The sequence below is a fragment of the Bison bison genome, unplaced genomic scaffold (genome assembly GCF_000754665.1).
Source record: "Bison bison bison isolate TAMUID 2011002044 unplaced genomic scaffold, Bison_UMD1.0 scf7180017864146, whole genome shotgun sequence".
Lineage (NCBI taxonomy): Eukaryota > Metazoa > Chordata > Mammalia > Artiodactyla > Bovidae > Bison > Bison bison.
Window position 1 is genome coordinate 1018312 of NW_011494718.1, and position 27102 is coordinate 1045413.

Here is a 27102-nt window from a genome sequence, read left to right on the forward strand (position 1 = left end):
GATATAAATGAATGTACAAAACAGAAAGACACCCATAAACTTAGAGAACAATCTTATGGTTGTAGGAGGGAAAGCATGAGGGAAAGGGATAGTTAGTGAGTTGGGGTGGACGTGTACTCACTGCTATATTTAAAATGGATAACCAACAACAGCCTACTTACTGTATAGCACACGGAACACTGCTCAATGTAATGTAGCAGCTTGGATGGAAGGGGAGTTTGGGGGAGAATATATACATGTATATGAGAAGCCGAGTCCCTTAACTGTTCACCTGAAACTATCACAACATTGATAATCGATTGGCTATAATCCAATACAAAGTAAAAAGTTAAAAAAGGATTTATTGAAAACATCAAAGTTAAGCAAATGTTGATCAAACTAAATTTTTCAAACAAGTTGAGCATAAACTGAAGTCTGTATTTAAAAAGTTACATTGCACAGATTGTTAAAAGCATGAACTGTCTTTTTTAAAAAACTAAATTTAGTACTTCTTGCTATGCACATTTAGTTTTTCAACATATTGATTTATTAAACTTGTATCCACTGTGATTTCTTTATAAATAAATTGTTGAAGAAGTGAAAAAAAATTCAGAGGTAGGGGGAAAAATACTGAGAACAAGTTTAATTTACTAGTCAATGAATAATAAATTCAGACAATTCAGTTAGGATTAAGCTTCTTCTAAATTAAAAAAAATAGTAGAAATCCTTGTTATTTTAAAGTCTTTAAAGAAGTGTCTTTTTTTGTTTGTTTGTTTATTTTGTTAAGGATTACCTACGCTAGTTAAGTGTTGTTATTTTTGGTTACTTTATCAGCACACAGTCCTCTGCCTTTTTAGTTTATTTTGTTGACTGATTTAATTTTTGCCAGAATATCCACTGAGTACATACCCAAAGAATTTACATTAAAGAAACACTTGGAATGGGTTTTAAGCTGTGTGTCCAAGGAATGACTTCTGTCCAGGCCCTTTGTGGCTGAGTTACATACAGTGTTATCTAACACTGATGGAATGCAATCCCAGGCAATCTTTCAAGTATTCCATCTGCATAATTTCGTTCAATACTCACAGCAACACCAGTTCACCTCTGTTCCTTCACTCAGCCGTGTCCGACTCTTTGCTACCCCATGCACGGCAGCACATCAGGCTTCTCTGTCCATCACCAACATCCAGGAGTTTGCTCAAACTCATGTCCATCGAGTCGTTGATGGCATCCAACCATCTCATCCTCTGTCGTCTACTTCTCCTCCTGTGCTCAATCTTTCCCAGCATCAGGGTCTTTTCCAATGAGTCAGTTCTTCGCGTGGGATGGCCAAAGTATTGGAGCTTCAGCTTCGACATTATTCCTTCCAATGAATATTCAGGACTGATTTCCTTTAGGATGGACTGGCTGGATCTCCTTGCAGTTCAAGGGACTCTCAAGAGTATTCGCCAACACCACAGTTCAAAAGCATCAAATCTCTGGCGCTCAGCTTTCTTTATGGCTATTAAGGTTACTATTAATATTATAGCCTCCTTTTTATAGCCTCCTTTTTTTTTTTTTTTTTAATACAGAAGAGGAAACTAGGATATACAGACCTTAAATTGCAGGACATCACATGGATAGAGAGAGGTGCGCCAGGATTCAAATGTGCCCTTTGACTCCTGAGCCTGCAAAAGACATTATCTTGCCTTTCTGTCCCATCTATCAGTGCATTAGTCCGTCGGTACACTACTCCGATTCACAGAACTTCATGTCTGTGACAACTGTGGCAAAACAACGGATATGCTTTGCGCTGATGAAGCCCCTCACGCCACTGGCAGGCGCCAACTCTCAGTGCGCAGGCGCCAACTCTAAGGCAGCCAGATGGGTCCCGTCTCCTAGGTAACGACTGAAGCATAGGCGACAGGTAAAACATCCTTCTCCCCAGACCCAGAGTGGCTGACGTCATTTCCTTCCTCTGGGCGGTCGCCTCAGTGACACGTAGGGCTGCAGGGCGGTGTTAGGTACCCGAGGCCCGGGGCAGGAGTAGTCACTTCCTCCCAGAGATCTTGTATCCTAGCAACCGCCCCCCCCACCTCCGTTCTTCGTCTCGCCTCCAAGCTTCCTAAGAAGCCAGGTCTCTGAAAGCAGCCAGGGGCAGGCCGGGTAGAGGGGCCAGCCTCTGGGTTCTCGGGTTGCGGGCTGCCCTCCGCAGGAATGCCAGGTGAATACAGAAGGCGGGACTTGCGGGTCGCGGAGAACTGGGGCCGGAGCCGCGCTCGGCTGTGCACTGGCGTGGCTAGTGGTGGCTGCTGGGTCGGCCGCAATGGGCCGAGCGGTCAGGCACAGGGCGCCACCACCTTGCAGGGCCAGAGCGGTCCCCGCGCGCTGCGGAGGGCAGCGGGGCGGCCCGGCAGTCTCCTCCTGGAGCAACTTCATTTTGTTTTATCTAATTGTATTAACATTTTTGTGAGAGGGAAGAGTGAAAGAAAAAAAAAAATTAAATGATGAAGTTCTTAGATGATCCTTTATGCTGACAGTACTCTTCTTTTAAGTAAGTATGGCTTTCAAATAAAGGGCTTCCCTGGTGGCTCAGAGGGTAAAGCGTCTGCCTGCAATGCGGGAGACCCCGGTTCCATTCCGGGTCGGGAAGATCCCCTGGAGAAGGCAATGGCAATCCATTCCAGCACTCTTGCCTGGAAAATCCCATGGACGGAGGAGCCTGATAGGCTACAGTCCATGGGGTAGCAAAGAGTCGGACACGACTGAGCGACTTCACTTTCTTTTAAATAAAAGTAGACTTCATTTTAAAAATAAAAGTAGCCTTTTAAATAAATATGCCTCTTTTGTAGGCAATATTATACTTTTGAATGGAAGAGAGGTAGAAAAGTTTCTGTTTTAATTGGCAACAAGCCATTGCGCTCATTATTCAAGTGAGTGCAATAATTGTAAAACTTATTTAGGATAATAAAATAATTGTAAAACTAAGATAACTTAAGTTTGAATTTTCTTTTCTCTTTGAAAACCAGTTTGTTGGTAGAATTTGCTATTTATTTTCAAGAACTCTGTTGAAGTGAACATGCAGCTCAATGATGCTTTTCTTGTTTTTGTTTGGCTTTTCTGGTGGTCAAATGGCAAGCCTCTCCAGTTCTCTCGCCTGGAAAATCCCATGGACGGAGGAGCCTGGTAGGCTACAGTCCATGGGGTCGCAAAGAGTCGGACACGACTGAGCGACTTCACTTTCTGGTGGCCAAGGAAGCATTAAATGTAATAATACAAATTCTCAAGCATGCAAAAATCTCTGACTTGTTTTTTGTGTGTTTCAGCCATCATCAGAGGTTGAATTATTCCTATCATTGGTTAGCCATTTTATAAAGGTCGAGAATTAAAACACACTATGTCTGATGAAGTTTTTAGCACAACTTTGGCGTATACAAAGAGTCCAAAAGTCACCAAAAGAACTACTTTCCAGGTAAAGTATTTTTATTTTGAATGATTTTACAAGGTAATTCCTGTATTAGGAATATTGGACTTGAAAGTAATCCTAGAGCAGTCCTATAAAGAGCATGAGTAAATCCTATGTTTCTTTTGAGATTTTGCAGGTGATTGTATTTGGGCTCTAGTATTACCAGCTCTTCTGTGTGGCTTTAAGACTACCAAACTAAATACTAGGTTCTTAGTATATTAAAAGTTAAATTCGCTTGTGAAAGTTAAATAGCAACTTCTAATTGCCATTTTCATATAAATATTGTTAATTTTTTTTCTGGTTTAACATAATAACATTTAAGCTTTCTGTGTCCAGTTGCTACAATTTTGAATTGAAGGTCTCAATTTATGGTATTGATTACATCTGTTAATAGCAATATGCTGAAACAAAAGATCATGAAGAATACCAGTTTCTTCCAAATATCAGTTTATAATGAACCTGGTCCAGATAGAGTCCCTCAATTAATTTTCTTGGTGTTTCTTGTTAAACTGTAAGTTCCATGAAAAAAGGGGTCATCTGTGATGTTCTGTGTTGCCTCTTAGAGTTTGGGTGCATGGCATAAAGTAGAGTTTTGGTAAATATTTGTTAGATGAATGAAATCTGAGTTTTAAAGCAGTTATTAATCAAGCATTATCTGTTTAAAGAATTAATTCTACATATGAGAGTACACATTTGGGTGGCGACTGATTTTAATTATCTCATTTCAGGATGAGCTAATAAAAGCAATTACAGCTCGCTCAGCCAGACAAAGAAGTTCTGAATACTCAGATGACTTTGACAGTGATGAGATTGGTATGTGAGACCGTGAGAAAAGAAATGTCTTCTTTTTGCTTCCTTAGTTATTTATAGCCGAAACCTGAAAACAAAACAAACAAAAATCACCATTCTAAAATAATACCAGTGAATTCACTGGTTTTAGGTCTCCAACTTTTTAATGAATAAAAAGTCACTCTTAATTTTCAAAAAGTTGTATGATTGTCCTTGTTTTTTTCTGAATGTGTATACAAAACTGAAAAGTAACTGATAGCAGATTTGCTTGTCAGTGGTAAATTATATTGGAGATGATAAGTTCATCTTTAAGGCCAACCCTATGAGACCTACAGTGAGGTAATAATTAGGGACCATAGAACTGAACTTTGGGTACATCAGAATCACTTTTATAATGCTTTTTCTAAATCAAGGTTTTTTGGCTGTGAAAGGGAATCCGTTTAAAAAACCCAGTATGTCAGTACTGTATGATTAATTTGGTTTCTTTGGTTATGTAAGATATTAACATTTCACATTTCAAGATAAACATACAAAATTCTGAACTTGAAATTCAGTGTTTTATTCTTTGATATTCAGTGAAAAACTCTCGGTGTTCTCTGTAAAAGGTACCAGAACAATAGTTAAATCATTACTGTATAGTTAAGTTAGCATTCTTTATTCTTCTTCTCATAATAAAATCTAATACTCTGGTATGGATGGAATAGCAATTCCAAAATTTTACTGGAAAAACATTATTAGCTAATTCTTCCATTTACAAATATTCTTCATTTTATATGATGAAGTTTTTGAAAAAAAGAATAAATAAGTTTTACAGTCCAAAATCTAAATGTCTATGACTGATGGTTGTTTTGAAGAACCTTTGAATGACTTCTCTCAGAGCAAGCACAGTGCTTGACTTGATACACTATTCATATTCAGTAAGTATGTTTTAAATAAATGAAACTGAAATTTTTAATTTATAGACTGCCTAAGTTAGGAGTTTTCTTAGGGTTCCAAATCTATTCACAGTTGTAAATTCATATCTAGCCTTTAAGGTAATGTTTTTAATTAATGTAACCTTCAAAACTTTAAAATGTACTATTGAAAATATTTTTCTCTTCTATTTTTGTTTCCTTAGGTGATTTTTCTGACACCTCAGTAGATGAAAATTCAGTTAATAAAAAAATGAATAATTTTCACATATCAGATGATGAAGAGAACAATTCTCCAAAACTGTCTTTTTTGAAAACAAAGAAATCAAGCAGTGATGTGAGGAAACATGAGCCAGTAGTCTCTATCAAAAACGATGACATTGCACTTGATAATGGTGAAGGCATGGTTGTAAATCCCTTACCTGAATCTCAAAATAAACAACAGGAAGTTGAAAAAGAGAAAATTAAAATGGAAACTAAACCTAGAATTCTTCCAATCAAAAGTACATCTTCAGGTAATTTGTTGGTTTGGTTTGGTTTAGTCGCTAAGTTGTGTTGGACTCTTTGCAATCCCATGGACTATAGCCTGCCAAGCTCCTCTGTCCATGGGATTTTCCAGGCAAGAATACTAGAGTGGATCAAAAGTCCATCTTCAGGTAATTTGTTAGGTTACTGTAATTGCATTTCTTGAAAATTTATTTTAAGACAATTACAAAATATTTTTACATGGGAGCTAATAAATATTTAAGAAAAAAGACAGACTTAACATTTCAATTTTACAGATATAAATAAAAATACTAGAAGTATAGAAAATGAAAATGAAAATGAAAATGTTTGTCTCTTAGTCCTGTCTGACTCTTTGTGACTGCATGGACTATTGCTGTCAGGCTCCTCTGTCCATGGAATTCTCAGGGCAAGAACACTGGAGTGGGTCCCTTCTCCAAGGGATCTTCCTAACCCAGGGATTGAAACCAGGTCTCTTGCATTACAGGCAGATTCTTTATTATGTGAACAACCAAGGAAGCCCATAAATTGGAGATCTGGCTGTGTAGAGGTTGGGTGCGTGTGTGTGTAGTAAGTCACTTCAGTTGTGTCCTACTTTTTGTGACCCTAGGGACCATAGCCCACCAGGCTTCTCTGTCCATGTGACTCTCCAGGCAAGAATACTGAATGGGTTGCCATGCCGTCCTCCAGGAGATCTTCCCAACCCAGGGATCGAACCCACGTCTCTTATGTCTCCTGTATTGGCAGGCAGGTTCTTTACCACTAGTGTGACTTGGGAAACCCAGAACCATAGAGGAAAGCCGTAATTCTCAGGAAAGTCTGGAGGCTTAAATGGTAAGAGCAACAACACCTCTCCCTCCCGTCCTCCAACCCCCATTTCAAATATACAGATGTCAAACAAATATTCTGGCAAATGACTGCATGGATATGATTGTTTTAAGGACTCCCCCAGTGCTGCTCTAACCCTAATGTCTGGAGTATGAGATTGATTAGAAAAGATTCCATTGTAGTTACACTGCTAAAAACAAAATTGGAGCTCATAGGCCTTAGCGAGGCTGGATGTGGATGACTGAAAGTTCTTTGGCCTCCTATCAGGCACCAGCAGAGATGCGAGACTGAATGAATGCAGGAGGTGCAAGAACTTTGAGCATCCACATCCAGCCTCGCGTAGACATATGAGCTCCAGTTTTGCTTTTAGCACTGTAACTACAGTGGAATCCTTTCTAATCCATCTCACACTCCAAACATTAGGGATAGAGAGCAGCGTTGGGGCTAGTCCTAAAGAATCATTTCCATGCAGCCAGAATATCTATGTGACATTTGTATATTTGAAATGGGGATGGGAGAGAGAGGTGTTGTTACTCTTATCATTTAAGCCTCCAGATTTCCTTAAGAGAATCTCCATTTGGTTTCTCTGTTCCCCAGGAAAATCCACTAAAACTCAGTTTTCTGTGGGGAAGTTCCTGGTAGGACCATTACAATAGTTTCTCCACAATTCTATTGAGCCCTGGGCACAGAGGAGCAGGGATGGAGTGAATCAGGCACTAACTGCCGTGAGATCCCCTGGGCTACCATGCAGGAACAAGGGCAGAGAAGGTGAAGGATTTGGGGTCTTCCAGTCTTTTTATGTTTTATGGAAAACAGTAGTAGTTGATACTAACCTTCACAAAAACCTCTTTCCTTTATATAATCATTAAATACAATACTGGGAAGTATTTCATACTTTATATATTAGATAGCACGGATAACCTCAGGCAAAGCTTTATTTCAGATATGTATTAGGGACCCACTCCTTTTTCCACCCCTGACAATCCTATCCACTTTCAAATGAGAAGACATGAATCAGCAATGATACTAGGGAAAAAGCCACTGTATGTTAATTATGTTTGACCTTAGCAATAGGGTAAGCCTTACTGTCCTCATGAGGAGGGAGAAGAACCTTGCTCTCCCTTCCTACAGAATTGTTTGAAGAATGTACCCAGGTGGCACAGTGGTAAAGAATCCACCTGCCATTGCAGGAGATGCAGGAGAGGTGGGCTTGATCCCTGGGTTGGGGAGATCCCCCGGGAGGAGGACTCCAGTATTCTTGCCTGGAAAGTTCCATGGACAGAGGAGCCTGGCAAGCGAGCTATAGTCCCATGGGGTTACAAAGAGTCAGACATGACAGCACACACTCATCACACTAAAGTATGTCTCAAACTATAAACGTCTACAAAAGTGTAAGCACAAGGTCTAATGAAACAGAATTTACTTGCTAAAATGTCCCTTACCAGTGTACTGAGTAAAATAAAAAATGGAGAGAAGGAAAACATAATCAAATAGTGAGTAATCCAATAAATCACCTTTTTCCACAGTATTTTCCACAGTTTGTTCATTGTATTAAGGGGAAAACACAGAGTTATAGAAATTTTAAACCGACTTCTTTATGAGAGAACTACTTGGAACCATTAATAAAGACATATGCACAGTGAATCTTTATGAAAGATAGAGTATGTAGTATTCCCTAGTCATAGTTGAGTTTAAAAATCTATTTTTATAGATTATGTTTGTTCTATTTGTCCTGATTCTGAAAAGCTTTTCATTAGGTAATAAGAAACTGTGAGCATACTGCTGCTAAGTCGCTTCAGTCGTGTCCGACTCTGTGCGACCCCAGAGATGGCAGCCCACCAGGCTCCCCGTCCCTGGGATTCTCCAGGCAAGAACACCGGAGTGGGTTGCCATTTCCTTCTATAAAAGCTAAAACTTAGTCTGATATAGATATACGTATATAATTAAAACTTTATGGTACATAATCAGCAATAATCCATCTATTTAATACCTTTTTTAAAACCTGTGACAAAATGAATTAGAGAAATACTGTACTTTGACCACAAGATGGCCCCAGGATTATGAATGTGCAATACTGAATTTTTGAACAATCATTAACCATTTGCAATTCAGTATATGTAGTATAAAAATAATTACTGAAATAGGTAATCATTCACATTTGATAGTGAAACAAGACATTTTGATAATGTATAGACTTTTTTTTTCTTTCTGAAAACTTGATGCTTCTGGAAATGGAATTTTGGTATAAAATATTTGAAATCATTATTCCAAGGTTATTCAAGTTGAAGGACAAAGTTGAGTCTGCTGGTTAGTGCCTGGCATGTAGAATTCTTTAAGTATTTGAATATATAAATGAATAATTTATTCATTAAAGAAGTAATGTGGTTAACAAGTTTAGCTCTATCTAAATTTTTAGACTTTTTTCTTTATCATGTTTAGAACTTAATATTTTTAATATCATGAGATATTGCTGCCTATCATTTAATGCTTTATAAAAATATTAGAACCTGAAAGTTTCCTTTGTTCTTGCTTGTCTGCTGTTCAGTTCAGTCACTCAGTTGTGTTCAACTCTTTGCAACCCCATGGACTGTAGCACGCCAGGCTTCCCTGTCAATTACCAGCTCCCGACCAGACCCAGTTTTCCCCTCAGTCAGTCTCTCCCATTAAGAAGCTTCCATAAGCCTCTTATCCTTCTCCATCAGAAGGCAGACAGAATGAAAACCACAATCACAGAAAACTAACCAAACTGATCACGTGAACCACAGCCTGTCTAGCTCAATGAAACTATGAGCCAAGCCGTGTAGGGCCAACCAAGATGGACGGGTCATGGTGGAGAGTTCTGACAAAACATGGTCCACTGGAGAGGAGAATGGCAAACCACTTCAGTATTCTTGCCTTGAGAACCCCATGAAACAGTACGAAAAGGCAAAACGATAGGACACTGAAAGATGAACTCCCCAGGTTGGTAGGTGCCCAGTATGCTACTGGAGATCAGTGGAGAAATAACTCCAGAAAGAATGAAGAGATGGAGTCAAAGAGAAAACAACACCCAGTTGTGGATATAAGTGGGTGATGGAAGTAAAGTCTGATGTTGTAAAGAGCAATATTGCATAGGAACCTGGAATGTTAGGTCCATGAATCAAGGCAAATTGGAAGTGGTCAAACAGGAGATGGCAAGAGTAAACATTGACATTTTAGGAATCAGTGAACTAAAATGAACTGGATTGAGCAAATTTAATTTAAATGACCATTATATCTACTACTGTGGGCAAGAATCCCTTAGAAGAAATGGAGTAACCATCATAGTCAACTAAATAGTCCAAAGTGTCGTACTTGGATGCAATCTCAAAAATGACAGAATGATCTCTGTTCATTTCCAAGGCAAACCATTCAATATCTCAGTAATCCAAGTCTATGCCCCAAACAGTAATGCTGAAGAAGCTGAAGTTGAATGGTTCTATGAAGACCTACAAGACTTTTTAGAACTAACACCCAAAAAAGATGTCTTCTTCATTATAGGGGACTGGAATGTAAAAGTAGGAAGTCAAGAGCTAACTGGATTAACAGGCAAATTTGACCTTGGAGTACAAAATGAAGCAGGGCAAGTGCTAATAGAGTTTTGGCAAGAGAATGCATTGGTCGTAGCAAACACCCTCTTCCAAGAGAAGACTCTATACATGGACATCACCAGTTGCTCAATACCCAAACCAAATTGATTATATTCTTTGCAGCCAAAGATGGAGAAGCTCTATACAGTCAGCAAAAACTAGACCGGGAGCTGACTGTGGCTCAGATCATGAACTCCTTATTGCCAAATTCAGACTTAAATTTTCTGCTGTAAAAAGTACAATAATCAAACTCTTTCACTTTATCAGGTAATGGTCACATTGATGGTGATTGTAGAAAGTAATTTTTACAAGGTATGCTGTCTTTGTTTTAACTTTAAAGCAGGAGTACCTTGACTCCATTAGCATTGGAGCCAGAGTGCTCCTGCTTTAATTCCACAAACTAGAGTTTATAACCATAGGCACATGAGTTCTTTGTTCCTCATTTTATTTATCTGTGAAAGGGGCCGATAGTTGAACCACCACAAGGGGTTTGAGACAATTAAATGAGGTTATGTATCTGAAGGGTTTAGAGCAATCTGGCATAAATTAAGCATGCTATAAATGCTTTTACTCTTCACTTTATTATTCAGCATTTGTTCATAGGCAGATCATTTTATTTATCCACACATATTTGTTGTTTGTATGATATGTCTCACTGTTACAAGCACTGTGATGGTAACTGTGACTGCAGCATTAGAGATGTGGTACAATCCTCCAATACTGTCTTACTCATTTGGGCTGCTGTAATCAAATACTTCCCAAATATTACTGGGGCTTCCCAGATGGCGCTAGTGGTAAAGAACCCACCTGCCAATGCAGGAGATGCAGGTTCAATCCCTGGGTTGGGAGGATCCCCTGGAGGAGGAAATGGCAATCCATTCCAGTATTCTTGCCAAGAAAATCCCAAGGACGGTGGAGACTGGTGGGCCACAGTCCATGGGTTCACAAAGAGTCAAACCTGACTGAAGTAGCTTAGCAGGTCAGCACAACCAGAAACTTCAAACTCAGTGAATTATAACCGATAAAAATCTGTTTCTCACAGTCCTGGAGGATGGAAGTCTGAGATCACAGGGCCCATATGGTTGGTTAGGGTCCTTTTCCATGTTGCAGGCTTCCCATTGTAGCTTTACATGGTGGAAAGGGCAAGGGAACTTTCTAGAACATTGTTTTTAGGGCACTAATTCCATTCATGAAGGTCTGCCTTTATGACATAATCACCTCCCAAAGGTCCTACCTCCTAATATATCACTCTTGGGGTTAAGATGTCAATGTAAGAATGGTAGTTATGAGTGGCTAGAGGGAGAGGGAAATGGGAATTGCTAGTCAAAAGGTGTAAAGTTTCAGTTAGCAAGATGAACAAGTTCTAGAGTTTTGCTGTATGGCTTTGTGCCTTTAGGTAATAATACTGTATTCTGCACTTAAAATTTTGTTAAGAGAATGGATCTCCTGTTAAGTGTTGTTATTACAGTAAAAAAGACTCAAAAAACCTTTTATCAAGCTTTATATAATATTCTGCGTAAACTGAGATTCCAAAGACAAGCAAGCATTTGTCAGGAGAAGCCAGAAGTGGACATCCTAGGCAGAGGAAGAACTAGGGTAAAAGTTTGGTGGCAAGAGAGGTGGCCCAACTGCAGAAGGAGAGCGAGCCCAGCATATCAGGACAGATTACCAAGGGAGTGTGCCAGTGACGAGGCAGCATAGCTAGCCAGGGACAAGACTGAAACCTTTTATATTGTTCGGAGGCAATGAACTTGCAGGACTGGATGATGGGGAGCCACTGAAGAATTTTGTGGAGAGGGGTGGTGTGATCTGATTTGTGTTTTATAAATGCTGCTGAGGCAGTAATCTAGGCAAGACTGGATAAGGAACTGACAGTGGGGTTGCAGAAAGTGGGATAAATGAGAGATATTTAGAGGTAGAGTCAATAGGATATCATGATGCTTTGGATTTTGAGGGAGGAATCTAGGATAACTCTTGGATTTTAAATTGGACATTTGACCAGAATTTAGGACATACCTAAAATTGGCAGTGAAACATTTATAGTGGTTCCAATTAGGTCTGACTATAGAATCTTCTAGCAGGATTTATAACCCCACTTATGGATAAAAAAGAGAAAGGTATTCAATTTTGCAGCTTTGTCAGAAGAATACATTGGTAGGACAATGGAGAAATGTATGTATATATATATATATATATGTATGTATGTATGTAAAAGGTGAAATTTAGGGAAAAGTTCGTATAAAAAACCTGTATATCTTGTTTTGAGGGCTGAAAGTATACCAGCATTAGATTGTTGTTTTAAACTTAGAAGTAGTGGAAATAGTAACTGAGAAATTTTAATAACTGCTGGAGAGGTTTTATGGACTCAGAGAACAGCAGCTCACAAGTTGTCGAGTTCTCCATTCCTCTTTCCAGGGACTCTGGCTCTTCTACCCCTGTACCGACATCATCTTCATACTTATTACAGCACTTACCTTTGTCTTATAATTTTATTTGTTTACAATCATCTCCCTCCCCAACCTCTAAAATCCTAGGACAGGGCCATTGCCAGTGTCTTGATTCTGAGATCTGTTCATATGAGTGATGTGAACGGGACCTGGCGGCAGACACTCAATAAAGATTTGATGGCTGAACTGCCTCATTTTATAAAGGCTGAAATCAAGACATGGTTTTGTTTGTTTAAAAAAATTGTTAATACTATGAGAGTTGATAAAGTAGAGTAGTTAACTACTCACAAGAGTGAAGTATACTAGTTACTGTCAGAATGGCAGCCATTAAAAAAATTTTTTTTTGATTGTCAGCTATCACCTACTTTTACTTTCTGGAGTTCTTTGTAGAGAAGGGTGTGAACTTCTTCTCCAGGACAGAGGCAAGGTGCTAGGTGCTTGGAAAGAGGAGGGAAGTTTGGTGGCACCTGGGGTGTGGGAGAAGCCGACCATCTTAAAAATATATATTTTTTTACTGTATTAAATGTATTAAAGCACTGCATTTTTCTGCAGAAAATAACAGCAGCCTCGAAGCAGACAGCCAATTTAAGCCTTCACCTCGACCAAGGAGCATGTTGAAAAAGCACAGTCATGGGGAGAAGAAAGATAGCCTAGGAAACAATAAAGAAACTGTCCCACACGAAGATTTAGAGGGACATTCCACACCTTCGTTCCTCCCAAGGCCAAATGACAGACAACCAGAAGCTGAGAGGAATGCATTCTCTGAAAACCTTGACCCTGAGGTTAGCACTGTTGCTGAATTGTATTTTGATTCAGATTTTTGCATCTGATTATAAGAGAAAGAGAATATTTGCGTACATGCATGTGTGTGTTTGTGTGTGTTGTACACGTTTTCTTCAGCAAATGACAAGGAACTTTAATTTTTAAAATATGTTCTATTGGGTCTAAAACTGCATTGTAAGATAGAGCAAAGATGCAGAATTATTTCGTGTACTGCTAAGAAAGAAGAAAACTGCTAATTAATGCATCCAATATCAGAGAAAGTTAAATATGAAAAAACAGTGCAGTTCTTTTGAATCTTTGCAACACTTTAATTGCAAGTATATATTTACACATATTTTAATTGTATAATTTATGGCTGGTGTCATTTTATTCATTTGGTTTTAATCTCTCAACAAATGCATATTGAATGTTCACAGCAGTGTCCTATCTTTTTTGGGATACCACAATGGGAGTAGATATGATCCTTCAGTTCATCAGGAGTTTACTGTGTATTGTCATTAGGGAAGAACACTTGGCCTCCTGTATTTAAATTGCACTATGGCTAGGAAACTTCCACCTCACATTTCAGAAGGGATAAGTATGGGCAGAACATTCTTGCTCCACAATCTGCTTAAGCAGATCAGAGAAAACTAAACAGTACCTGGCTAAGCTTCTTTCTTCTGACTCCTCTGTGGTTCAGATGTGAGTAAGAGAGGGTACAAAGGGAGACAGAGAAAGTCCTTTGTATCACAGCTAAATGAATGGGTCTCTCCAATTCAGACCAGAAGTGGGATTACAGCAGGCTTCTTATTCTACTCTTGTCCTGTAGGTTAGCTTTACCAGTAAGGCTGGCAATTTGATATAAGCCTTTCTAACTTTAGTGTGGTATGTCCTAATTTGTTATAAAAATCTGGAGAAGAGATGGGCTTATCAAAGCCAAACAGTTATTGTATATTGAATAAGATCATCTGACCAAGTGGATATTATGGTAGTTCACGGTAGCTGTTACAATCAATTGCCACAAATTAGACTTAAAACAACAGAAGTTTTTTTTTCAGTTCTGGAGGTCAGAAGTCCAAAATCGAAGTGTGGGTAGGGTCATATTCTCTCTGAAGGCTCTAGAGAGAAATCCTTCCTTGCTCCTTCCAGCTTCTGGTGGTTGTCAGGAATCTCTGGTGGGCCTTGGCTGTCAGCTGCACCACTCTAATCCCTGTCTCCATCATCACATGGCCTCTTTCCCTTGGTCTTTGTGTCTCTCCTCACTTTCCTCTAAAAAAAGACACCAGTCATTTGATTTAGGGTCCACCCTAGTCTAGTATATCCTCATCTTAATTAATTCCATCTGAGATTCAGGATAGACATGAATTTTGAGGGACATTATTCAGACTGGTAGTGATGCCTAACTAAATCCTCTTTGTGATGCATGTTATGTCCCTTGATTAAAGAAAAAAGTATTCCTAAAGTTTTTAAAGTAACATTATATAATGACAGAAAGTTTAATTGAAAAATATCTACTCATAATCCCACCACTTAATAACAACAATGTTCATTATTCTTATTCCCTTTGGGGCTATTTTTCCTATACTTATTTTATCATATTTGTCATCTTAACATTCATAATGTTTTGTATTATGCTTTTTTTTTTTTTAATCTCTTAGCACTGAGCTCATGAAGTGTTTCTGTGTTGCTAAGTGATCTTAAGACTACATTCACCTTAATGACGGTAACATAGCCCATAATGTAGATTTATTATTTTATTGTTGGGCATATGAAATACTTTTGTTTTTAATAATCTAAAACTTTCTTATTCCTGATTATAAAATTTTCCCGAGCATGCTGTGAATCTTCTTTAAGCCTGCCTTTTCAGGGATTTCCATTAATTTTTTGTCAACCTTTCTTTCTCCTATATCCATTATCTTTGCTTCTGGAAAGGTCTGTTATCATCCACATTCAACTATGCTTATGTCTCTTAAACTATGTATGAATTCTTATATGACACTGCACCTCTCTCTACTGCCTTACTTTCCTTCGAGTGTCACAGCTGGATATGGAAAGGTGACTCTTTCTATTTTGCTGCAGCCTCACTTCCTACGTTTCCTTCATGTGTGTGTTTGTATGATGATACATATCTATACTTTTCTGTTAAATCAACTCAGTATTCCTGGGGTAAAATCTGGTCGATCATAGTAGGTTATTTTAGTGTGAGATTTTATTTCTTAATATTTTGTTAAGACTTCTGCATCTGTATTTATGGAGGCAGACTATAATTTTTTCCTTATAATGTTATTGTCAGGCATGGGTATCACATGAATTGGGGAGTGTCTCTTTCTTTTTGTTTTCTAAAATTTGGTATGAAACCAAAAATTTGGTATCATTTTTCCCAGAATTGGGAGACTTCACCAGCAAAATTATCTGGGCCTAGAATTTTCTTTGTGAAGAGGTCTTTGATACTAAATTTGATTTTTTTCCTTTATTGGATAGATACTTTGGTATTCACATTTGCTACTTCATCAGTTTAGTAATTTTTGTCTGTTTAGAAATTTGACCACTTTTTCTGAGATGCTGTATTTATAAAGTTGTTTGTGATATTCCCTTATGCTTTTGATGGCAATAAAATTATCATGGCATTCCATCTTCCATCTCTAATGTATAGTTTGTGTTTTCTGTCTTTTTTGTTAAATTTTGATAGGCATTGCTCAGTTTTGTTAAAACTTTTCTAAGAACCAATGTTGACTTAGTTTTCTCTATTGTTTGTATCCAGTTTCACTGATTTTTATTCTTTATTATTTCTTTCTTTTATTTTCTTTGGGTTTAATTTGCTTATCTTTAAGTTAGAAAATGTGTCCCTTCATTTTAAGCTTTTCATCCTTTCTATCAAAACTTTTAAAAACTATGAATTTTCCTCTAACACTTGATTAACAGCACCCATTTTTGATGACATTTCTTTTCATTATCAGACTTCCCTGGTGGCTCAGATGGTAAAAGCATCCACCTACAATGCAGGAGACCCGGGTTCGATCCCTGAGTTGGGAAGATCCCCTGGAAAAGGAAATGGCAACCCCCTCCAGTACTGTTGCCTGGAAAATCCCATGGACGGAGTAGCCTGCTGCTCCATCCATGGAGTTGCAAAGAGTCAGACACGACTGAGCAAATTCACTTTCATTTTCATTATCATTCCTTTAAATATGTTTTCTAATTTTCCTTGTGATATCTGTTTTGACCAAATGGTTATTTTATGGTGAATGATTTTAAACTTTTAGTCTTAGACTTTTAAAGAACTAAAAGAGTAGAATAAACGTTTGTAGTTTTCTTAGATTTGTATACCATTTCTAAGGATCCTCATTTCTTCCTTTAGATTCATATTCCTTCTAATGTTATTTCCCTTCAATCTTAAGAACTTATTTTTATTTTTCTTGTAATATAGATTTCCCAGTGACAGGTTTGCTCAGTCTTTACTTATCTAAAAAAATTCACTTCATCTTCATTTTTGAAGGATGACTTAGCTGAATATGTACTTGGCTGACAGTTCTCTTCTGCTACCTCCAGCTGTCTATAGGTTTCCATTTTTCCTGACCTCTATGATTTCTGTTAGAAAATCAGCAGAAATTTATCTTGTTGTACTCATTATATAACATTTTGGGGTTTTTTTTCTGACAGCTTTCAGAATTTTTTTTTCCAGACTTTATCTTTTTTCTTTGAATTACAATAATTTGACTACAAGGTACATAGGTGTAGTTTTTCTTTATATTTATCCTGCTTGGGTTTCGTTGAGGTTTCAGGATCTGTAAACTGATATTTTCCATGAAAATAAGAAGTTAATTTTTTTTCCTGTTTTTCTTTTCTCTTGTTTGTAATCTACTGCATTGAAATTTTTAATATGTCTCACTGATCTCTCATGATCATGTTCATGTTTCTTCAGTCTTTTTACCGTTTGTTTTCTTCAGTTTCTGTCTTCAGAGATTTTGAGTTCACTGCTTTTTTCTACCATATCTGATCTGCTGTTAAGTCTATCCAGTAATTTTTTTTTTTCAGTACTGTTCAACTCTGGAATTTCCAATTTTTATTGTTGTTGTTGTATTTTCTGTATCTAACAAGATACCCATTTGTTCCACCACTGTGTATATATTTTTCCTCCTAAATGCTTGAAGATATTTATGAAACCTACTTTAAAGTTCTTATTTGCCAATTGCAATATCTGGGTCATCGCTGGGTTGGTTACTATAGACTATTTTTGTTGTTTGTATTCATAGTATAAGTCACTATTTTCTGTTACTTAATATTTTGATTGAATACTGAATATTATGGATGATAAGTTGTAGACATTTTGGATTCTATTATGTTTCTCTGAACATGTGTTCTATCATACTGATTTTATGGCCAGACTCAAATTTCCAACTCTGTCTCCCTTGCCATGGACATTGACTAAAACTTCTGCTTAGTTTTTTCACTTTCTAGCTACTACAGTTTTACAGGGCCCTCTGAGGTCTTTTCCATGCCATGCATAGTTGAACCAAAGGTTTGAGGTGGATTTTATATGCAGATTTTGGGGTTCTTGCCCTCTGCAGCTCTTCTCCAAATTTATTGGCTGATCATCTATTCCTAAACTCTATTCTCTGACTCCTCAAGCAAGTCTGGTAGGGTTGCAGCCTACTACTACTAGAGCTACACAGTTGGGGAAATTTTCTCAGGAGAAAAACTATTAACTTGCAAATCTCCTTGGGTAAAGCTTCATCCCTTAGGGTAGACTCCGGTGTTTTAGCACTTCTGCCATCTTCCCAGATGGTTTCTATTGCTTTTAATATTAAATATATGGGAAAAAAATAAAAAATTTTATACAACAAAAATCAAACTTCTTATAGTATCATCACCCTTAGACTAGAGTATTATCCTATAAAACGATGTTTCATATAGGAACACAAATATAATTACTTCATTTCATATACCGCTACTGCTAAGTCACTTCAGTCGTGTCCCACTCTGTGTGACCCCATAGACGTCAGCCCACCAGTCTATCCTGCCCCTGGAATTCTCCAGGCAAGAACACTGGAGTGGGTTGCCATTTCCTTCTCCAATGCATAAAAGTGAAAAAGTGAAAGTGAAGTTGCTCAGTCGTGTCCGACTCTTAGCGACCCCATGGACTGCAGCCTACCAGGCTCCTCCATCCATGGGATTTTCCAGCCAAGAGTGCTGGAGTGGGGTGCCATTGCCTTCTTCATTTCATATATAATTATTTTATTTCAGATACAGCAATTTTGAGCAAAACTAAAGTGCATGAAATCTATGTACTTTTTAATCTAAAATATTTGGAATAGCTACTTGGTTTTTGGGCTTCCCAGGTGGCACTAGTGGTAAAGAACCCACCTGCCAATGTGGGAGATAAAAGAGACGTGAGTTCTATCCCTGGGTCGGGAAGATTCCCTGGAGGAGGAAATGGCAACCCCACTCCAATATTCTTGCCTGGAGAATGCCATGGACAGAGGAGCCTGGTGAGCTACAGTCCATAGAGTCACGAAGAGTCAGACATGACTGAATCAACAACACACACACATATGCACTTGGTTTTATGAATTGCTTTTGTTTGAACAACTATTAATATTTGTTTCAAACCCTGGTGGCTCAGACAGTAAAGTGTCTGCCTGCAATGCAGGAGACCCAGGTTCAATTCCTGAGTTGGGAAGATCCCCTGGAGAAGCAAATGGCAATCCACTCCAGCACTCTTGCCTGGAAAAATCTCATGGATGGAGGAACCTGATAGGCTACAGTCCATGGGGTCACAAAGAGTCGGACACGACTGAGCGACTTCACTTTCAAGGGTTTTTGACCTACGATCTTTATGCTTTCTTAGGAAGTATATGGAGAAGGAAATGGCAACACACTCCAGTGTTGTTGCCTGGAGAATCCTAGGAAGGGCGGAGCCTGTTGGGCTGCCGTCTATGGGGTCGCACAGAGTCGGACACAACTGAAGCGACTTAGCAGCAGCAGCAGCAGCAGGAAGTATATACTTAGAGAAAGAGATGTCAAATACTTAAGTATTTCTGCGATTTGATTCTAGAGCAGCAGTAGTTTTGAAAATTGCTAAAAATGGATTTAGAAGTTTCAGTTAAAGAACGAACTACCTCTTAACTTGAAATTAAAGTGTATTATAACCTCCTTTGACTTAACCCTTATGGTGTTTCAGTAGAAAACTAATAATGCATATTTCAGATTTATGATGTAGTCTTACTACTGCTATTGCCCTCCACAAATCTTGAGAAGTAAACTTACATAGTTTCTTTAAATAGGATCCATGGTTAACAAGTATACCATCATCATCTGTTAAAGAAAATCTTAAAGATTCCTTTTCACTAGGATCTGAAGAAAAAGCCTCCATTACAGGTGATTATATTAAAGTATCCTACCTTATTCTTATTTGTGAACTTCTGTATTGCTTAGAATGTCATGTAAGTATGCCAAAGGAGTAATACTTCACATAGTTACAGGAACAATATATGTTTATGTTTGCCTGAGTTTTAATCTCAACGATGCAAATTACTAACCTTGTGGTTATAGATGCAGAACTTAATTTCTCAGTGCCTCAATCCACCAAGTTATAATAATCAAACTCATTAGGCTATTGTGAAAATTAAGTGACACTATGCATTTTAGCCACTAACTCAATTCTTGACACAAGTAGAGTATTCACTCAGGGTAAGCTATTATTATGTATTTGTTGCTCCAGTACTCAGCATAATGGTTAGGTGAACTTTTAAATTGAGACTAAGGTGGACTTAAATCCAGGTAAAACTACATGAGAAGGTAACTAACCTTTCTGGCCCTATGTATGGATCTTTAAAATGGGCATAAGAGTAGAGTGGTTGTAAGAATTAAATTAATTAATACACGTAAAGCACATATAACAGGACCGTAGTTAACACACAGTCAGTGTGAGATATGAATAAGTAAACATTCTTTCTTTCCTTAGTCCTATGACATATAAAGGCATAGTTATTTCTAAGGTTGGGATGTATAACTAACATTTATTAAGTGCTTACTATGTAGTATAATTTTTATCATTTTACAGATGAGAAAAACTGAAGTGCAAAGATATTGGGAAATATACCCAAGGTCAGTGATGGAGCCATAATTTGAATCTTTGGCTCCAAAGTCACATTGATTAGCAGAATACATTATTGATACTTTGAATCATGAGTACTGTCCAAATATGAACATATAATTGGAATTATAAGGTGATATTTTATTTAGCTTACCTCAAAATGAGTTCCCCAAAAATGGCTGTAATGAAAGCCTCAGCATTAAGACTTTGACAGTGAAGATACAGGTTTGGCCAGGTACTAGTAGAACTGAAAGTTGGTGATCAGCACAGAAAGCACTGATTTTCTGTTGTACATTCTAAAGTGTAATAGAATCAAAATAGTAGAAGCAATTCTGTAAAAGCAAAACTGAATCCTCCATGCCAGAGCCTAAGCCTTTCCCTAGAGCACTGAGATGGTGAGTATTAGGCCTTCCTTTCCTGCCCTTTTGTTATCAGAGGCAACACTGCATCTTAGTGGGAGTAAAACTCTGGCAGATGACTTTATTCTCTGTGTGGTAGACTCTTCTAGAATTGCACTGATTCTTGGTTTTCTCTGTATCTGTACAATTTCACAACTGCCATTGCTAGTAACTGTGGTAGCTTAGAGATCTATGCCTTTTGTTCCAGGTAAGAAACACAAGCTTTTAAATAGAATAGATATTGCTATCTCATTTACTTGATTTATACAAGCATTTGTGGCATGTCTATATTTCAAGATGGTTATTCCATTCTGTTACTTATATTTTTCTAAGGTGTGCCAAATGCTTAATAGGTTTAGTAGCCATTTTCTCTGTTATAGATCACTTTGGAAAAATGTTTATTCAAGTTTAATATGGTGGTTTTCTCCATTTCTATTTTGCAAGAAAGATCAGAGACAGTTTTCATTTAGCAGAAAGCAAATGAATCAGTTATGCACCTCATTAATTCAGAAGGGAGATTTAATTCTGTTACTTTGTCACAAAGTAGATCAGAATGAAGAATGCACTGAAAGCCATAATTCCTTGAAATCAACCGAAAATGAAAAGAACTCCTTTTTGATAGACTTTGTTACTACTGCACTTGAGAAACCCAAGGAAAGTCAAGTGACTGTTGGTGACGTTGAAGAAGAAAAGGAGAAAGCTCACCTGATTATGAAGGATGACTTAACAGCTGAAGATACTCCACTACTACAACTTCAGAGTATCTTATGTACTGAGTCTTCAAAGGTATTTATATAAAATTATGCCTTCTATACTATACCTTAAAACTCCACATAGGGCTCTTAAATATTTTATCTCCCATGTTAGGCACTTCTGAATTGTCTGTGTGAGACTCATCTTCTGACAGTGATACCATACTGTCATGTGGTCCTTGCTCAGTGGAATTTTCACTTCAGAGACGTGTTGGAGTGAATACAGTAAAGCCCAACATTTCATTAAAATTTTCAGAGGCATATGATCATAATATTCTTTTAAATGTTTCAGAAATATATACCCAGAAGTGGGTAGATTTCTGTAGGTCTTCACGTTATAAAAATATAGCTCTCTGGAATAATTTCTGAGGGTTTGGAATTAGTAAGAGGTATTCCTTTGGATATCATCTTTAAATACTTTAAAAAATTTTAAAATAAAAATCTTTTAAGAAATATTTATCAGCATCCATACCTATTTAAGTGGAAGGTCAGGTCATTATCAGGAATATTATTATCATTACCGTGGGAACCAGATTTGTGATATGTAGGATTACTTGTCCCTATGCAATATTGCAGACGTCCTTGGTGACTTAGAGGTCAAGAATCTGCCAATGTGGGGAACACGGGTTCGTCCCTGGGTTGGGAAGATCCCCTGGAGAAGGGAATGGCAACCCACTTCAGTATTTTTGCCTGCAGAATCCCATGAACAGAGAAGCCTACAGTCCATGGGGTCGCAAAGAGTTGACAACAAACAGCAATATACTATAATACACTAGAGTACTGTACTGTTAAAATTTATGGTGGAGCATTTTTAGTGTCTATTTCTCCTGAGTTTTCTTTATCCAGTTTCTCCTGCAGTTAACTGGTAGATATGTATATTTACTATTGGGGAAAATAACAGTTATCTGAAAACTTGTGGTCAAACAGGACTTTTATAATACAGGCTATTAGATTTTTATTACATTTTAAGGAGAAGGTTCATTAAGCCATATAGCAGATATATTTCCTTAGGAAAAACGCTCATGCCAAGTTAGGGATGTGTTTACATCCGTGCTCTCATGTTCGTGCTAATACCCATCTGTCTGTGGAAAGTAGAAAAGTCATTCCTTAAAAGGAAGAATGGTATTCTGGAATTTAAAGACAAGGTTTTAGAAATGTTTAACAGAGGTAATTCTAAATTAGAACAGGTGATTTATATATAGCAAGTAAGATTATAACATGTTTCTTTTGATTGAATCTTTGTCTTTATTCTTACTCGTTACCAAGTGATTTTAAGTCTGAATAATTCCCCTCTAAGGTCTCTCTGTTGGACTCTCATCATGGAATAAAATGCAGGCTTCTCGCCACTGCCTGGAGGTCTCTCTTGGTTCTTTCTGGACCTCATGCTCTTCAGCTCTCCCTGACGCTCACTGTGTCTCAGCATCTTTCACTGGCTTTTGCTTCTCACAGCTATCAAGGTCTCCACAGAGTGTCACATGGCCCTTTTCTATCCATCATCTGTCTGAGCTCTGATGTCACATTCTCAGGGGCCCTTCCCCGATCACCTGCATTAAAGTAGCTCCTCAACTCCACTCTGTCACTGCCGTTACACCCTACTTTATCACTTTCATGAGTCATATTATTTATGTGTTTAGTATCAGTGAGTTTCCCTGAAATGTGATATCCTTATTTGTTCCTGATGAACACTATGCTTAACACATAGTTGATGCTCAAAAAACATTGACTTTATAGCAGCTGGCCTCTAATTATAATTGTGATATATACAGTGAGTAATCTTTTGCTTTTCTATTTAATAGAAAGCAATTCAAGATAGAAATATGAAGAATAAAAAATCAACAAATAATAGAGCATCCAGTGCATCTGGCAGGTAATAAAGTTTTCATTTTCCTTCAGTAATAGGTTTATATTTCAACAAAGCAGGTTTTAGTTTAATTTCTGAAAGTAAATTTCATTTGGTATTCTTAATTTTCTTCTTATGAGAAGAATGAATTAGTTACTTCATAATCAATCCCCCTAGTTGAATATATTCTTTTATAAAAGGGATTGATTAAGGACCCTCTGTGTTCTACATTGCTCATGAGATGGAGTTTCTTTCTCCTATTTTTCCTGAGACAGTAGATATAAAGTAGTAATAAAGCTGAAGTCTAGCATTCACCTTCTCTGTTAAGTGTCTTTGTCCAACAACACATGTAAAATTATACTTTAAACTTTGAGGTTCTATGCACTAAGTTGGTTTATTAAAATGATAAGAACTGATCATCATTCACGCTGAATCCTAACTCATAGGTGCTAATCAAAACCTTCTGCATCTTTTAAATTATCATTACTCAAGTAGAACAGGGGTCAACAAACTTTTTCAGTGAATTTGCCAATTAGTACATATGGCTGGCCCTATAGGCCATATGGTCTCTGTTGTAATTACTCACATCTGCTATTGTAGCAGGGAGGCCATTGTTGGCATTATGAAAATAATTGAAATAGCTGTGGTGTAATAATTTTATATACCAGAAGAGATTGTGAGCCAGATTTTCCCACTAACCCCAAGTTAGAGGTTATTAGTCTAACTTTATATTTAAGATGGTTTATGTAGCAAAATGGGGCTTCTCTGGTGAAGTGAAGTGAAGTCGCTCAGTCATGTCCAACTCTTTGCGACCCCATGGACTGTAGCCTACCAGGCTTCTCTGTCCATGGGATTTTCCAGGTAAGAATACTGCAGTGGGTTGCCATTTCCTTCTCCAGGGGAACTTCCCGACCCAGGCTGCATGGTAGGACCTTAATAATAATTTATCCCTAGCAGAGCAGTAACAATCTGCCTGCCAATGCAGGAGAAGGGGTTTGATCCTTGGTTCAGGAAGATTCCCTGGAGAAGGAAGTGGCAACCACTCCAGTATTCTTGCCTGGGAAATCCCATGAACAGAGGAGCCTGGCGGGCCACAGTCCGTGGGATTGCAGAGTTGAACATGACTTAACGACTAAACAACAGTAGCAGCAGCAGCAGCAGCAATGTAGCAAAATAATACAAGAAACTATTAAAACCGACTTATTGTTTTTTCCCATGTAACTTGAGTCCATGTTTTTAAAAAAAATGTTTTAATTATAAATAACCTAAAAAGAAAAATTACTTTGAAACTATATATAAATTAAAGTAATAAAATTTAAACTATATTGAAAGGGTCTTTGTGTACTAATAAAATACCACATCATTTTCAAAGTAATTATAAATTATTAAATTATAATGTAGTTTTTAGATATAGTAGTTTCAAAATCTAATGAATCTTTCTTCTACCATTGTAATTGTAATAGTTTGTCTTGATTCATTTGGGTCTTTTCAGATTAATGACCTCTGAGTTCTTAAAGAAGCCTAGTTCTCTAAGGAGGATTCCGTCGACAGCTTCAGCTTCTCACTATTTAGGGACTTTGAGAGTCTTGGACCAAAAGCCCTCACAGAAACAGAACACAGAACCTGACAGAGCAGATAACCTAAGGGCAACTGTTTATCAGGTAAAAAGGAAAATATATATTCTTTTAAAATTAGAATTAATCACATAAGATTTTTTTATCAGGGAGTAGAATGAACCTGTCAGAAATGATTTATTAACTCATTTCCTTTATAATACCTGAGCAATCCAAATCTCCTCCCAAGTTTGCTTGTGTGTGTGTGTTAGTCGTTCAGTTGTGTTCGACTTTTTGTGACCCCCATGAACTGTAGCCTGCCAAGCGTCTCTGTCCATGGAATTCTCCAGGCAAGAATACTAGGGTGAGTTGCCATTCTCTTCTCCAGGGGATCTTCCCAACCCAGGAATTGAACCCAGATCTCCCTTATTGCAGGCAGATTCTTTACCATCTGAGCCACCAGGGCTACTTTAAACTTTGCTTAACTGATCATAATTGTAAAGAAAGAGAGTTTGCCGTAGCAATTGATAAAAATATAACAAAAGCAAAATATAGTTAAGGTATATCTATGTTTTTATACTTTTTCAACTTAAAGTTTATATTGTTACGAACAAAAGTGTTTTAATATTTTTTTCTTCCCTGAGACTTTTTGTATTTGAGTTAAACTTACCTAGAAAAAAGCTTTTCTAATTTTTCAAAAATTCAAACAGATGTCTCTTTTGGTCTTATTTGTTATATAAAATACAAATTGAAAATGTATTTTAATATGTATTTTTAATACATAGAAATATGAAAATAGAAAATTGTCCATGTGAATTTCAGAGAAAATGGTAATATATTCAGTCATCATAGTCAGTCTTTGAAATCTGTTCCTAGTACTGAGAAAGATAACATAGATATGATTTTCTTAATTCTTGTTCATTGTTATATATTAGAATATTATCAGAAAAAGAGGAATGATATTAGCACATATAAAGTTTGTAAGGTTTATGTTTTAGTTTTTTTAAGTTTTTATTATATATTTCAGAAATAAACAAGAATTCTAATTTATTTGCAAAACTTTGCATAATATATAGCCTTTTTCTTCTTCTCACAGGAGTGGTTAGAAAAGAAAAATATTTATTTACATGAAATGCACAGAATTAAAAGAATCGAAAGTGAAAACTTAAGGATTCAAAATGAACAGGTATTCTGAAATATAGAAATGAAAAATATTCTGGATTTTTAAGTCAATAAAATAGTCTCGAATGCTTAATATTTTTAAATCACCTGTTTTTTAAATGGTGAAATAAATTATATATAAAAGAAATGATTTCTGATTTTATTCCTCTAGTCCTTTATACATTTTTAGTTGATGTAACTGGTTTACATGAAAACAAAGATACACAAATTTTCTTATATGTGTGCAATAGCTTTGGCACTATTGATTATGAATATTTTTTTTCTTGTGACCATGTACCTATTTCATTCTTAAACATTGACTTCAGTATTACAACTTAGCCAAGAATATAAAGGGTCTTCAGACATTAACCTTCAGTCGTCCTCTGTTCTTGATTCATGGACCTAACATTCTACGCTCCTATGCAATATTGCTCTTTACAGCATCGGACCTTGCTTCTATTACCAGACACATCTACAACTGGGTATTGTTTTTGCTTTGGCTCCATCCCTTCATTCTTCCTGGAGTTATTTCTCCACTGATTTCCAGTAGCATATTGGGCACCTACTGACCTGGGGAGTTCCTCTTTCAGTATCCTATCATTTGCCTTTTCATACTGTTCATGGGGTTCTCAAGGCAAGAACACTGAAGTGGCTTGCCATTCCCTTCTCCAGTGGACCACATTCTGTCAGACCTCTCCACCATGACCTGCCCTTCTTGGGTGGCCCCACACAGCATGGCTTAGTTTCATTGAGTTAGATAAGGCTGTGGTCCTAGTGTGATTAGATTGACTAGTTTTCTGTGATTATGGTCTCAGTGTGTCTCTCCTCTGATGTCTTTTCACAATACCTACAGTCTTACTTGGATTTCTCTTACCTTGGACGTGGGGTATCTCTTCACAGCTGCTCCAGCAAAGTGCAGCCACTGCTCCTTACCTTGGACGAGGGGTATCTCCTCACAGCCGCCCCTCCTGACCTTGAACGTGAAGTAGCTCCTCTTGGCCCTCCTGCGCCAGCGCAGCCACCACTCCTTGG

General features: G+C 37.4%; 1 protein-coding gene across 2 annotated transcripts in view; it reads left to right on the plus strand.

Moving 5' to 3' along the window:
• The first annotated feature begins 1681 nt into the window (after window positions 1–1681).
• Window positions 1682–27102, plus strand: part of MAP9 (microtubule-associated protein 9) — a 46370-nt gene continuing 20949 nt past the window's right edge. Inside the window, exons 1-10 of one of the 2 annotated variants that reach the window (XM_010840707.1) lie at window positions 1682–2182; window positions 3285–3430; window positions 4153–4237; window positions 5331–5639; window positions 13064–13293; window positions 19555–19648; window positions 21312–21550; window positions 23313–23383; window positions 24849–25017; window positions 26006–26095. In XM_010840707.1, the coding sequence (XP_010839009.1) occupies window positions 3356–3430; window positions 4153–4237; window positions 5331–5639; window positions 13064–13293; window positions 19555–19648; window positions 21312–21550; window positions 23313–23383; window positions 24849–25017; window positions 26006–26095 (1362 nt within the window). In that variant the 5' untranslated portion in view covers window positions 1682–2182; window positions 3285–3355. Of the gene's footprint in view, window positions 2183–3284; window positions 3431–4152; window positions 4238–5330; window positions 5640–13063; window positions 13294–19554; window positions 19649–21308; window positions 21551–23312; window positions 23384–24848; window positions 25018–26005; window positions 26096–27102 lie in introns of both variants that reach the window. The other variant, XM_010840706.1, reaches the window with a different exon arrangement.